Source organism: Saccopteryx leptura, chromosome 7 (assembly GCF_036850995.1).
Source record: "Saccopteryx leptura isolate mSacLep1 chromosome 7, mSacLep1_pri_phased_curated, whole genome shotgun sequence".
Taxonomy (NCBI): Eukaryota; Metazoa; Chordata; class Mammalia; order Chiroptera; family Emballonuridae; genus Saccopteryx; species Saccopteryx leptura.
In genome coordinates, this window is record NC_089509.1 from 68,543,492 (window position 1) to 68,558,418 (window position 14,927).

Genomic DNA, 14,927 nt, shown 5'->3' on the forward strand with positions numbered 1-14,927 from the left:
AAGGAGTTTAAGCTTTGCCTGTACGCGAGTGGTTCTCAGAGTGAGATATCCAGTCTATTAGCATCAGCATCACCTTGGGCCCACTTCAAACACACGGAATCAGAATTTTGGGTGGGGAGGGGCGTGGATTGGCTGAGCAATCTGCAGTGTACTAGACCCTCCCGGTGAGAATGGTGCATGCTTACGGTTGAGAGCCGGTGTTGCAGCCAGCGCCTCTGAACCGCTGGGTGCTGTGGAGGGGTGACAAGCGGGCTGGAGATACTGACCTCCCCAGTCCTTCGGGGACCTGCCTCATGGCCTGTCGATGTGTGCAACCTCCAGCCCCTTAAGCTAATCTAATGGTGTTTACATTTTTAAAAGATTTTTAAAGAAGGGAAGGAAAAGGAGCAGGAAGAACAAGAGAAAGATGAGGAAGAAGCAGGAAGAGAGAAAAAAAGGAAAGAGCAAGAGCCGGGCAACACTGTGATGGAATGTGGCCTGAGAAGCCTGAAATAGTCCAATCCTTTATGGAAGAGGTTTGCTGCCCTCTGGTGGAGACAAGGAGAAACTGTTTTTAAGAATGGCAATGGGTCCAAAGAATGAATTGAGAACATTTAATTTTTATATAATAGTGTGCAGAAAAGCAAAAGAGAAAAGAGCTGAATGCAAAGAAGTCAAATATTGAACACAAGTAGATGGTAAAGATCTATACAATGTTGTTTTTAATAGAAAGAAGAAATAGGTTGATGTTGTTTATAAAAATAGTACAATTAACTTTAAATTGACCCAAACTCTATGCCGTAGTAAGGTTCTCAACAACTGAGAATATCACAGACTATATCCAGTTCAGCAATCTCTTGGGGTTAAGCTTGCTTTAGTTTGGAGAGAGTGGTACAGTTCTGAGAGCATAGGAGCCTCTTATTTAGTGTGGAAAAAAACCAACCTCATATTTAAATGCTTAGTGGGTCTACATCATATTTAATTACTGTCTAGAAGTGATATGCATAAAAATATCCCAGCCATCTTCTTAAAATGCCAATTCCAACATAATAGGTGTGGCTGGGCCTGAGCTTCTTCATTTCTAAGAAGTTCCCAGATAGGGACCAACAGTCTAAGGAGCAAAGGTCTAGACTGGACACCGGTGGTTATGTGAAAAGCAAAATTTTAAGATCACATATTAAGTATGGGAAATAATTTCTCCATCCACAGACATCTGCTGTAATATGCAGTGTGATTGGTCACCAAAGCACACCTGCCTTTGCCACTGGAAATTCTGCCCTCCCAGAAGGGGAGTTTCTAAAGACAAGTGCCTGATACGGAAGAGAGTAGAACTGAATAAAGGGCAGGAAAGGAAATAATGGATATGGGAGGTGAAGGCATGGCAGGTGTGGGGAGTCATATTCCCTCAGAATTCAAGTCCGGACTCCTCCACTTACTAGCTGCATGATCCTACACAGAGTATTTTTCTTTTTTATCATTACTCCATCTCCATAGATAGGGATAACAATTCTTCAAAGAGTAGTTCTAGAGGGAATAAAAGAGAGAAGATCAGAAAAGAATGTAAATATAATACAGTAGTGAGACTGTAGAGTATTTGTTCTAAACTATAATAAATACTAAATAATTATAATCTTTATGAGATAAAAATGTATCAGCTTGAGATACAAGGGAAACTCTCTGACCATCACAAGTATTAAGCAAGTAACCTAGAAATGTATTAATGTTATTAAAAGATAAATAACCCCCAAATAAATCTTTAATTATATATGTTGGTTCACATGTAAGATTTATATCTTAAATATTTAGGATCCCCCCCAGAGAAATTACATATATGTAATGTGGGACATTATTAGGAGTTTGCTTCTTTGACTCTAAAATATATATATTGTCTGTATTGTTTATACCTTACACTAAATGGTGGATAAGTATTACAGTATTTAGAAAAAAACAAGTACCAGTAGGTATATATGTTTTAGACTTAAATTATATTTCTAAATTAAAATAAGGCCTTTGAAAGCTTTATGGTATTAGGTGGAAATTTATCATAGCATCATATTTGAAGTAAAAAGTTCAGTTAAGTGTAATGTCGCTGATGGCACAATAAATTTTTACATTTTTATCAGGAATGCTTTAGTATCTTGGAGACACAGCCTGAGAGATGACATGCATCGTGCCAATTACTCGTACTTCAGTTAATTGACTCTCTCCAGGTATTTACCTGGACTGGAAGCTCTTTGCTTCTTTATTAGTCTCTAGTGTTACCTTGTTCACATTGTGCTTTACAGAGTTTTTCTTTCCACTGTGCTTCTGTCTTGTTCGGCACAGATGCAGCAGACCGAAAAACAGTTCTTCATTGCCCGAGAGACCTAGGGCCCTATCCCATATGGGCTCTGCCAAGGGAGACCTGCATGACCTTAGATAAGTCCCTTCCTCTGAGATTTGGTTTCCTTACTTATATTGATACCCACTTTCGTGGGTTATTGAAGATTAGCGATAGTTTGTTAAGTTTTTACATTGAGGTTGTACATCAAAAATAACCAATAAATATAGGCTTTTGTTATTATTTATTGTTGAAATGTCAACTTAAGTGCCATCTGTTCTAAAAAGTGTTCTTGGAAGCTCTGAAGATGGAAGCAATTTTTACCTACTTTAACATTTATAGGTGCATTTTTGTTTGCATCGGGTTACTTTTATATGCAGTATTTAGTTCTTTGGTGTATGGGTCATGTTCTCTATAGGTATGAAATCTCTAGAGGATAGATGTAGGTTTCCAGATTCCTGTGTGCACCATGCATCTGGCCAGGAGCTTGCAAATATTAGGTACCATAATGACTGTTTAATGAATATTTCTTTAATAGAGCAAAAATCCCTTCTGAAGGGAGTCACATCGATTTTTAGATTGGCGTACTTCTGGTTTTTCCCGAGTTCTCCAACTTTTCAATGTGCCACCAAATTGAATTACATCAGACAACAAATGATCACAATATTTTCTCTCAAGTACAATTTATTTATCATATGTAATAAGAAATACAGAGGATTACAGCAGAATAAAAGCATAAGAATTGTAGCTTGTCATATTAAAATTTAAATAAAAGAGGTACTGGTTAATACCAGTAAGAAGAGGCATATGAAAATGTTAGATTTATGTCGGATAGCTGAGGATAAAAATGCAAAGCAGGACACTCAAGGTGCAGCAGCCTCACTCATCAGACTCCTTCTTCGGAATGACCCAATGCTGATTTTTGCAGAAGAAATGGGCACTGGAAATTCCTGCCCTGACTTCCTTAATTAGCACTAGTTAGTAGCTATCTTAGAGAGAGAAGGAAGCAAGAAATAAAGAAGGAAAAAGGAGAGAAGTAGCCAAGGGAGGAAAAGGAGGGAAAGAGGGAGAAGGAGAGAAACTGGGAGGGAAAGTGCATCAGCAGGATGACAATTCTGAGGAAATGGAGCGTGTTTTTTCCATTCCTTCTGGAAGTTCAGCCACAGTCCTCTATAAGTCATGTAACCTGCAAAATTAGGTTAAAGGCTACATACAGAAATTGCTCATTTCACTATACTCCTCTTTTTTAGTAACAAAGTCTATAGATCTTAAGTAAGGTACTAATAGAAACAAAGTGGATATGTTTCCTATGACAACAGAGAAAGAGTGTTGCAATTAACTTCTCCCTCAAGAGGTTCTATAGCTCTACTGAAAGACACAACTGGCTCAAATAGGAACAAAAGAATTAGACTTTCCATAGTCAGGTTCTATTTTAAATGCAGAATGTTTTCTAGCTGGTAAATAGCTACTTAAAGAAAAGATACTTAAAGCAATAGTCATAGTTTCTCCATAAATAGAAATAAAAGACCCTTTTTAAAGGACAAAGGTCACCATGCTGTACATATCTATAAATGTCCCCCAATACATTATTATAGATAATCTTTACCACTTACATTAAAAATATCAATTGCATTTTAATATCTATGATACAATTCAATTATTTAGCTGTCTTCTACAGAAGATTCAAATGAAACAAAAGCTACAAACCTTATTCACAGAACATTTAAAAGCACTTTATACACAGTCTATGCACAAATATATTTTAAATTAGAATGATGCATAGCTAATATGCATATAGAATATAGAATATGGCTTACATATTAAAAGAGATCTAAGTTGTGAGTTATAAAATCCCACTCTTTAGACTTAAAAGCTTCTGGTCGTATCCATTTCTAAAATATTGCTTAGCATTGTGGAATCCAGAAAAGAAGCAGGTGCAACAGAAACCTTTTTAGGATGGACACACCCTCCTTCCCTTTTATTGAGGGCTACTTTTGATTTTCTTCCATCCAATTTCTGCCTTTCACAAAAATAAAGTCACATAATCTCAAAATCACTGAAGTGTTTACAGTGAAAATTTACACCACTTAACTGTGCTTGACATTTCTAGTCAATTGATAACAAATAAAGGTAGCTCTTCAGTTTGGAGCAAAAGAAAAGCTTATACATGCTCAGGCAAAACATGACAAAGAAGCAGAGCCTCCAAGGGTGGTAGTTTGTTTCTGTGTCGTAAAATGTAAAGTCACATCAAATAATGTTATCTGTTCAGAAAAGTGTAAGCTTCCATTCTCATAGATGTTCTTAATATAACACACACACACACACACACACACACACACACACACACACACACACACACACACGTCTCGTTACTCATCCCTTAGCCTGTTATATATTCTGTTCCATCCTAATGGGATCAACACCCCAGCAGGCAAATTCCACTCTCAGTTCTTGTGTCTGTCTCCAACAACAGCTGAAGGTTCTTGTTATCTTAGATGGTAGGTACTGCGTGCCTGCCATGGTGATGTTGCCCCTGTGGGTGATGCGTTAGTGCTCTGAAGCCACAAGGATGACTCAGGCTGACCCCCTTGCTTCCTGGACAGGTTTCACCATGGATTCCCAGCTTGAGAGTTATGATGATGTGTTCATCAGGTCACAGGGCCAAGGCTATGATGCTTCATTGTTGTCTTAGGACTTCAACCACAGCTCCTGAACACTCTTCCCTCTCATTTTGTTCTCATGTATTTAAAATAACAAGGACAATCTAAATAGCCTGTTCCCCAAAGGTGTAAAACACATTTTTCCATAATTTCGTTTTTGCTTTTCTTTTGCTTGAGACCTTAAAATTTTTGTAGTTGTAGCACTCTGTGTAAAAGAACAGAAGAAAGCAGGTTTTAAAAATGCATTATCTTCTGCATATGTATTTCATAGTCACCTGTGCTATAACTGGGTTCAAAATGATAACAAAACTATCCAACTTCTGTCTTATAAATTTCTCTGGATTGACTGAAGAAGGCAAAATTGTGGAGGAAAAAATGATGGCAGAAGCACTGGCTAAAACTCTGATAGCACATTTGAGATTTATTTGGCCAGAGATACTAGCACAGAATTTATGTTCTTCTTATTAATTCTTTATATAGGAGTCCGTAAAAATGGCCTCATCGAAGTGTGTGTTGAAAGAGAATACAGTTCTGTAGGAAGTTGAGGAATTTGGATGTTTTAGTACTAGTCTGATTGTCCTGAAAAAAAATCCAAATGAATATGGTGAACATGTTTTAGTCATATACAGACATCAATTACTGTTCTGTAATTTCCCATTGGATGTTGTATACTGTCAAAAATAAGTGATTTGTCAGTATATAAAGATATTGATTTTATGCCAGTTGGAATTCTTTCTATTTTTTCTCTTTGTGTTTGTATGCTTTGATTCCACTAAAAAATTTTGATCCTTTGGATCAGAAGTCACACACTTAAATAGTTATACAGGACTGGCAGGTGATATAAATGACTTAAGTGGGCATGTATAAATATAAAACAACAAGAGCCACAGGGCTATAGTGAAGTAAACAGCATAAGCCCTGTCTAAAGATATTTCAAAAACTATTTTAAATTAGTGTGGAAGTCAAACAAATGCAAATGCACAGGCTAAGTCCTGCCCACAAAACATCAGTTTTTAACCTCTTCTTGGATAGTACATTGAACATTAAAGAGCCAGCAGGCTTAATCTGAACCTCAAATGTAATTTTTTTGAAACCAAACAAGTTTCTAAAAACTTTGAGCCAACATTAAAAATTGGGAAATTCACACACACACACACACACACACACACACACACAAATATATCAACCAATAGGAACACCTGAAAACACTAAGTCCTCAGTCTTACAAGGTGAAAATCTGCCAGAACTAAATGGTAGCTTGTTGCAGCCTTCCGGGTGGGTGTTCCGAGGCTGACCAGTCCTATTTTCCTCCAGACACTACACCTGAGTCACATTTGCCAATTGTCACCACTCCTATTGTTTTCGGACTTTGCCTGCTTCTATCATTTAAGAGACCTGCCTATTCCTTGAAGGCATGTGGATTTTTACCAACTTGATTCCTGGTAGATTGTGTCCTGAACACAGGGCTTTCTCAAAATGTTAAGGAAGTTAATAAACTTAGTAGGTTTGGATTGAAAAAAATTTTTGTCTAGTTGCTGGGGTTTGAATATCACTATTTATTTTAAATGGGTCTCAAACTTTTCTAGCTTTGGAGGATTTTTAGTTAAAAAAAAAGAAAGAGAGACTTCATTAATTGCCAACTAAGTCTCATCAAAATCTTTTACTGATGAGATGCCAGAATCTTACAGATAATTTTTTTTTTGCCTTAGATATTTTCATACTTGTCATTTTTACAAATTTACTGGTAACCTGTGTTTCTTACACACAATTTTTAGAAAATGTTCATAAATATTTCAACCTGATGTCATAAATGCATAAAAAGTACTTATCTTACACTTTTTTTTTTTTTGGAAGCCATATAGTGTACACTGGTTTGGATGTGTTTGACAGGAAAGAATCTTGCTTAATATTGTTTAACTTTGTTTTCTAATAGCCTTTATTGACAACAAATCCTTTTGTACTTAAATGTTTATAAACACTCCACTGGATTAGTTTTCACTAAAATATACTTTGAGAGTTCTATGATATATCGTCAAGATTCAAAGACTTTTCTAAAAAAAAAAAAAAAAAAGGAAAACCTAATACCAAAAACCAGAAAACAGCTACAAGCTCTAGGGAAAGAAGAGAAATTGCTGTAGCTAATATATGATATATTAAAATAGTTAAGTCTAGAGATGGGTTTTAATTGCTGAACAGCTACTTTGTGGCTTGGTATCCATCTGAGCTTCATATGTAAAATAAGGATCACAACCACTAACTCTGCTTGTTGAGTGCAATAATACATGCAAGATGTTCACCACAGTCCCTGACACTTGAAAGTTGCTACTAATAAAACAATTATTAGCAATGTCTTATAACCAAGTGGAGAATACTGAGAAATGAATCATCTTAAAAACTAATCACATTTTAACTCTCTCATATCTAAAACAACATTTGAGGGCTAATGATAACATTTCACACTCTTGGTATGGTACCCTCAGCATTTTCTCTTGCTCACTACCACCCCAACAGCAGGATGCATTATAACACTTGGGCTTTACTCTTACTTTTTTAAGGAGACACTAACACATCTCCACTATAAATACACACCCCTCCCTTCTATCTGCACCTCCTCTGAAGACCCAGTACAGTGGTTCTCAAATTTAGCATACAGAGATATCAGTAGATGGGATTATTAAAAACTCAGGTTTCCAAGGCATCGCTCTCAGAGTTAATAGTTTGGTAGGTTGAAGGCAAGCCCTAGAAAATGAATTTCCAGAAGAGAAACACTGGGGCACATGTTCATGGATTTTAGCAAATATTGATGTTTCATTCATAAAATGTACTCATTTTGTTATTATCCCCTGTTCTAAACACTCATATTACTTACATGAAGCAGAAAAAGAAATCAGGATTAAACCTCCCTATTGACTTACAGCCTATTCTATTTAAAGGATAAAATGTCTCAGTAAATATTTTAATTGATAAGCAAATTAAGAACTCTTTGAAAAGATTAGACTTTGCCTCTGACGATAGAAAAACAATTTTTTTTTTAAAAAATAGAGGAATCTAAGAGGGTATTTAAATAAGATAATTTTGTCTCTAGTGATTTTCTACAAAACATTTCTTTCAGTAATTAGGTTTCTCATCTGAAAAAACAATACTCACCTCTCATGTTTACAATGACAGAAGCCTTTATGGCGTTTGAAACCTATGACTGTGCATCAGCACGTTTCTCTTCGGCATTTACTTGACCTTCTGAGTTCTTATGAAGATCAGGTTCACCTAGAAAACAAGCCAACAAAAACAAAACAGGCCTGTGAATAAAACGAGTGAAGTCAGGAAACTGAAGCCATTAGTAAAATGTTGGAGACTATTGTACAATGGACTTTATGTCACTCCAAAGATACAAATATTCCTTTTCAGCCTGTGCATTTATACAGTATAACAAGTCATCTTCGGACCATTACACACCTCTGTGAGGTTGCAACTTAATCTGGGAATACAGAAATGAAACAGATGACCCATGTTTAAACATCTATTAAATCAAATGTAAAAATTATGCATGTTTTTCCTGAAAATGTTTAATTGAAACAAATTTTCAAACAACCCCTCTAATGATCAGTATCTTTTACCGCACACGAATTAGTTGCTATGAATTTAAAACAAATGAGTAAAAGAGAAAAAGAGAATAGTAATGTTTAAGATAAGATATAATCTGCCAAAAAAAAAAAAAACTAATGAAATTTGCAATCTTAGAATCATTAGGTTTCCATATAAACCTTGAAGGAAAAGAAAAAAAAAAAAGTTTGCATGAAAAATGTTCCAACATTTCTAGAGAATGTTGCAAAGGCTCTCTAAATATAGAAATATAAAGCAAAATATACTGTTAAAAAGTGTTATAGGAGAAATAAAGTAAACAAAAGTCACAGAAGTTAATTTTTGAGCTAATTACTCTAAATACCTTGATATTTCAGAAAATAGATATACATGATAAAATGCTTTCTTTTTTTTTTTTTTTTTTTTCTGAAGCTAGAAACGGGGAGAGACAGTCAGACAGACTCCCGCATGCGCCTGACCGGGATCCACCCGGCACGCCCACCAGGGGCGACGCTCTGCCCACCAGCGGGCGATGCTCTGCCCCTCCGGGGCATTGCTCTGCTGCGACCAGAGCCACTCTAGCGCCTGGGGCAGAGGCCAAGGAGCCATCCCCAGCGCCCGGGCCATCCCTGCTCCAATGGAGCCTTGGCTGCAGGAGAGGAAGAGAGAGACAGAGAGGAAGGATGGGGTGGGGGTAGAGAAGCAAATGGGCGCTTCTCCTATGTGCCCTGGCCGGGAATTGAACCCCGGGTCCCCCATACGCCAGACCGACGCTCTACCGCTGAGCCCACTGGCCAGGGCCTAAAATGCTTTCTTTTTGAATTTGACTGAAAATATATTAACAGTTAAACTTTGCACCAATTAACTTTGAGATAACTTATTTTGTCTCTCACTTTATTTTTAAAAATACATTCAATGAGGAAAATGTATATTTCAGGTAGTATTATAATTTTTCTTATCACTTCTAGATAATAAAAAATCATGTGATCACATTAAATTTCCAAAGTCTTAACTCAGACATTAGAAGGTCTAATCACTTATAATACACACCAACCTTAAAACAAAGAAAAGATTTCTTTTCAACATTAGGTTTGTGGCAGAACCCAAAAATGATGTGGGGGATGGGATATGTTTGACGTTTCTTTCATTTTTGTTCACCTTCCCCCTAATGACTACCTTGGTCTCCTTAGCTGGAGAAAGTTGAGAAGAGGGCCAAAAGGAGCAGCAAAGTTTCTCCTTGACTAGTCCCATTGCAGGTGTCTAGAGCTGATTCTTCTGTGAGCACATTTAGGGGCTCTTCAGGAACTTCTTGCCAAGCTCAGTTGCTAGAGACTTCTCATCACCTTGATATGGGCACATGAGAGTCTGCTTCCTTTACAATGTCAATAGCTTCTGGAAATCTGTTGGCACCTTTTCAGCTTCTGTCTGCTGAGGTACTATCACCCTTCCAAATATGGGTGGGACATATTTGGTTCACATGAAACACTTGTGAAGCAAGTGTTTCCATTGATTACATGAGGAAAGGCTGAAGTCTACTTTGGCTCTCCTGCCACCATATAACCCTATATATTTCTCTTGTAAGAACTAGACTTCATTCTCAAAATTTCCATAACTATAAGCTACCCAAAGGGTCTAGTGAAGCTGAAAGAGTTGAGATAAAAAAGCTGAAAGAGTTTATCACCACCAAATCAGTATTTGTTTTGTTTTTGTTTTTACAGAGACAGAGAGAGAGTCAGAGAGAGGGATAGACAGGGACAGACAGACATGAACAGAGAGAGATGAGAGGCATCAATCATTAGGTTTTTTTTGTTGTTTTTTTTTTTTAATAATTTTATTTTTTAATGGGGCGACATCAATAAATCAGGATACATATATTCAAAGATAACAACTCCAGGTTATCTTGTTGTTCACTGATGTTGCATACCCATCACCCAAAGTCAGATTGTCCTCTGTCACCTTCTATCTAGTTTTCTTTGTGCCCCTCCCCCTCCCCCTTTCCCTCTCCCTATCCCCCCTCCCCCCATAACCACCACACTCCTATCAATGTCTCTTAGTTTCACTTTTATGTCCCACCTACGTATGGAATAGTTCAGTTCCTGGTTTTTTTGATTTACTTATTTCACTTCGTATAATGTTATCAAGATCCCACCATTTTGCTGTAAATCATTAGTTTTTCATTGCAACACCTTAGTTGTTCATTGATTGCTTTCTCATATGTGCCTTGACCACGGACCTTCAGCAGACCAAGTAACCCCTTGCTCCAGCCAGTGACCTTGGGTCCAAGCTGGTAAGCTTTTGCTCAAACCAGATGAGGTCGCGCTCAAGCTGGCGACCTCGGGGTCTCGAACCTGGGTCCTCTGCATCCCAGTTTGACGCTCTATCCACTGCGCCACCCAGGCCAAACCAGTATTATATAAAATGTTAAAGGGTCTTCTTGAAGAAGAAGGAGGAGGAGGAAAGGGAAGAGGAGAATGAGAGGGAGGAGGAAGAGAAAAAGAAAAGGAGATCAAATATATGAACAATAAAATGGTAATAAATACATCTCTAGCAACAATTGAATCTAAAAAACAAAATAAATGAACAAGCAGAACAGAAACAGACTTATAGATACAGAGAACATTTTGTCAGTGGCCAGATGGGAGAGGTTCGGGGATGGGTGAAAAGGTGGAAAGATTAAGAAGTACACACCAGTCATAGGGATCTAAAGGACAGCATAGAGAATATAGTCAATAATATTCTGATAACTATGTATGGTGTCAGATGGGCACCAGACTTATTAGGATGATCACTTAGCAAGTTATATAATATCTAATCTCTGGGTTGTCGATCTGAAACTAATATAATACTGTATGTCAGCTGTAACTGAAAAATAAAAAAATGATTTAAAAAAAAAACAGAGAGATGAAGTGAGAAGCATTTCTGTCTTTCCCAATAGTAGAGAGCTCTGTAAAGAAACCTGCCTCACAAATCTTTTTCAGCTGTCAGCAATCCCGGCCGGTTTATTTGTTTGAGTTGGGTGAGGGCTATAATAAACCTATAAATGGCTCTGAAACTACTTTGAAATTCTTGTTTCTCAAGTCGTTTCTAATATTCATTATATTAAAGTCTTGGCTTAAACTTCTGCTTTAATATTCTTTTACTCTTGACTAGATCAGAAAAAGAATGAAATAGACTAGAAAGGACAGAACAGAGTGAAAAATATACACTGAATTAAAAAGAGAGGAACATAAGTAATTAATTCTCTGGTTCTCAAAAATTTTCAGAGGAACTTTTACAATGGGAGAAGGACACTGAGGTCCATCTACCGCCAAATGCTCTTATAGCTAGTGAATAAAAAACTCACCAGTAACAAGAGAGTAAACAAAAATCAAACAGTAACAATATCGCAATTGCAAAAAAAAATTAATAAAGTGATATACAGATTATTACATCCAAGAGTAATTTTAAACATGTAATTAGAAAAGCAGCAATCAAAAACTATGACTAACTCAGAACAAGAATTTTACAACACTGAGAGCAAAGTTTTTCCCTTAAAAAATTGTAACATTCCACGTGTTTTCAGGAACACATACACAACATTGCCAAGCCATGCATGGCAGCCAGATTGCTTAAGTCAATACTAGAGTCCTCAGCTAATTCAAATCACATTACTTTTCCTTGATAACTCTTTAGTTGTAAAATTGTTTACAATTACCTTGGAAAATACTACTTGGAAGTAACCCTTAGTCTTTCATTAAAAAGGAGAGTCATATCATTCTGCCAGAGAAGAGGATTTTCACTGCTCAATCCATTAAAGATCATCTTGACTCAAACATGATCTCTGTCAAAGGATTTGAGAAGCATTCATTCTAAGATTCACAATGTTTTTGAATCATGAGCCCCTCTTTTAGTTTGGTGAAACTATGGCCTTCTCAAAAGAAAATTTATAAATAAATAAAATAAAATACATAGGATTACAAAGGATTGCACTTATTTAAATGTAATTATATGGCACTGGCTGGTTAGCTCAGTGGTAGAGAGTTGGCCCAGCATGTGGATGTCCCTGGATCGATTCCCAGCCAGGGCACACAGGAGAAGCGCCCATCTGCTTCTCCACCCTCCCCCCCCCACACACTTCCTCTCTATCTCTTCCCCTCCCACAGCCATGGCTCCATTGGAGCAAAGTTGGCCCAGGCACTGAGGATGGCTCCATAGCCTCCGCCTCAGGCGCTAGAATGGTTCCAGTTGCAACCGAGCAACATCCCAGATGGGCAGAGTATTGCCCCCTAGTAGGTATACTGGGCAGATCCTGGTTGGGCACATGCGGGAGTCTGTCTCTCTGCCTCCCCGCTTCTCACTTCAGAAAAATACAAAAACAAATGAATAATAAATAAATAAATAAAATTATCAACATATTTAAGATATACTAGTGATGTGATACACTAATATTTGTGCTTTATTAATGCATTAAATCACATGTAGGTCTATCATCTATATAATTTTAAAATTATAATATCCAATAATACTTCCAGGTATTTTCATGAATTTAACAGGTTATAAAAATGTCTATGATTTCTATTGGTGACAAATACCACAAATGTTACTCTGTCTATTGTTGCCTACAAATAAACGAATGTCTAAATTTCAGTTAAAAGTTAGTAAAAAATCACTCTCCAAGTATACCTATATAATAAATCTGTATAACTAATGGGTTAAAATTTATGATCAAGCTTAACTTCACAGGAAAGAAACAGGATCAGAATAATTAAGTGATTTCCTCCAGTGCAGATCAAAATTAAATAACCTGAAGCCAAAACTATTAGATTTTAATTTACTGCTATTTCAACAAAAGCAATAATGTTAGCATGGAATTTTATTTTACTGATGATATTTGCAAACTCACATACACAGGAAGCTACTCCTTAGGAATGAATACAATATGTATACAGTATTCAAAGCAAAGTTTGACAGCCAGAAAAAAAGGTAGTGAAAATAAGAGCTCTCAAATAATTCTGTTAATCTCAAAGAGTTTTTCTCTGTTTATCTAAACCAGTTTTAAATATTAACACCTGAAAGAAAGCAAGTAGTAAAATGATGAAAAACTGCTTTATAAATAGATTTTAAATTCAGCCGGGGGGTGGGGGGTGGGAGGAAAGGAGATAATGGTCATAGGAAGAACAGACCTACCAAAACATAGAGAAATCCTGTAAATTTACATAACCCAAGCTCTTACTCTACAATGTGAGCTGTCTGTTATTATATTAGAATCATAGAATGTTGGTTTAATAGATAATATGAATAATACTTGCAGGGAATAATCTAAAGAGCACTATCAAGTGGATATTAAAGACTCCAGTAGTCTAGTTAAGGCCTTACTGAAGTATTTGAAAATTTCTCTATTAAGGAAAATTATTATATAATTTAAAATATAAAAATAATAACACTATGTGAACAACTGTTAGGTGGAGGTTAGCATTGTTTTAAAAGCTTTACTTTTGCCTGACCAGGCAGTGGTGCAGTGGATAGAGCATCAGACTGGGACATGGAGGACTTAGGTTTGAAACCCCAAGATCTCCAGCTTGAGCACAGGCTCATCTGGTTTGAGCAAGGCTCACTAGCTTGAGCCCAAGGTCGCTGGCTTGAGCAAAGGGTCACTTGGTCTGCTGTAGCCCCCCACCCTGGTCAAGGCACGTATGAAAAAGCAATCAATGAACAACTAAGGTGCTCCAACAAACAATTCATGTTTCTCATCTCTCTCCCTTCCTGTCTATCTGTCCCTATCTGTCCCTTTCTCTGTCTTTCTCTCTGTCTCTGTCACAAAATAAATAAGTAAATAAATAAATAAAAGTTTTATTGGTTTTAATTCTCTGAATCCTTACAGCAAACCTGTGAGGCAGGGTTTAACAACTGCTGAAACTGAGATGTTGGTTGAGTCACTGCCCAAGGTTTCAAGACTATCAAGTGGCTAGATCCCCTGACAAAGTGCATCCCAAATCTTGACCTCTAGTTCTACCATTTTTCACACTACAATCGTTTGCATATCACATTCACCATTTCTGCCATATTGATATGTCACTTATCCTGGCTACCTAATAACTTTCTTTAAACAGAATTTAACTCTACCCTCTTTTAAATAATTTCTTTTGTGTTAATATAAATTTCCAAAGAAATAACAAATTTGATATGGTTGTTGAATTTTTCTAATACACAGAATTCATAATTAATAAAAATATCATGTTTTATATAGATATATTTTAATTGATCTAACTTAATGGACTATATTTGCAATAATATATATTTCTCACTCCAGTTTAGAAATGAGGAACATATGGTCAGGAAGGATAACTGATTATTCAAGGCACTATAGCCTGGGTGAGTTTGAGAGACAGAATCCCAAATAATCCTTCAGA

General features: G+C 36.6%; 1 protein-coding gene across 5 annotated transcripts in view; it reads right to left on the bottom strand.

Moving 5' to 3' along the window:
* Positions 1-1,484: 1,484 nt before the first annotated feature.
* Positions 1,485-14,927, bottom strand: part of PDE1A (phosphodiesterase 1A) — a 401,691-nt gene continuing 388,248 nt past the window's right edge. For 4 of the 5 annotated variants that reach the window (XM_066345509.1, XM_066345505.1, XM_066345504.1 and 1 more), the window contains 2 exons: positions 8,107-8,223; positions 1,491-5,164 (listed from right to left, as the gene is read on the bottom strand). In XM_066345509.1, the coding sequence (XP_066201606.1) occupies positions 8,150-8,223 (74 nt within the window). In that variant the 3' untranslated portion in view covers positions 1,491-5,164; positions 8,107-8,149. Of the gene's footprint in view, positions 5,165-8,106; positions 8,224-14,927 lie in introns of all 5 variants that reach the window. The other variant, XM_066345506.1, reaches the window with a different exon arrangement.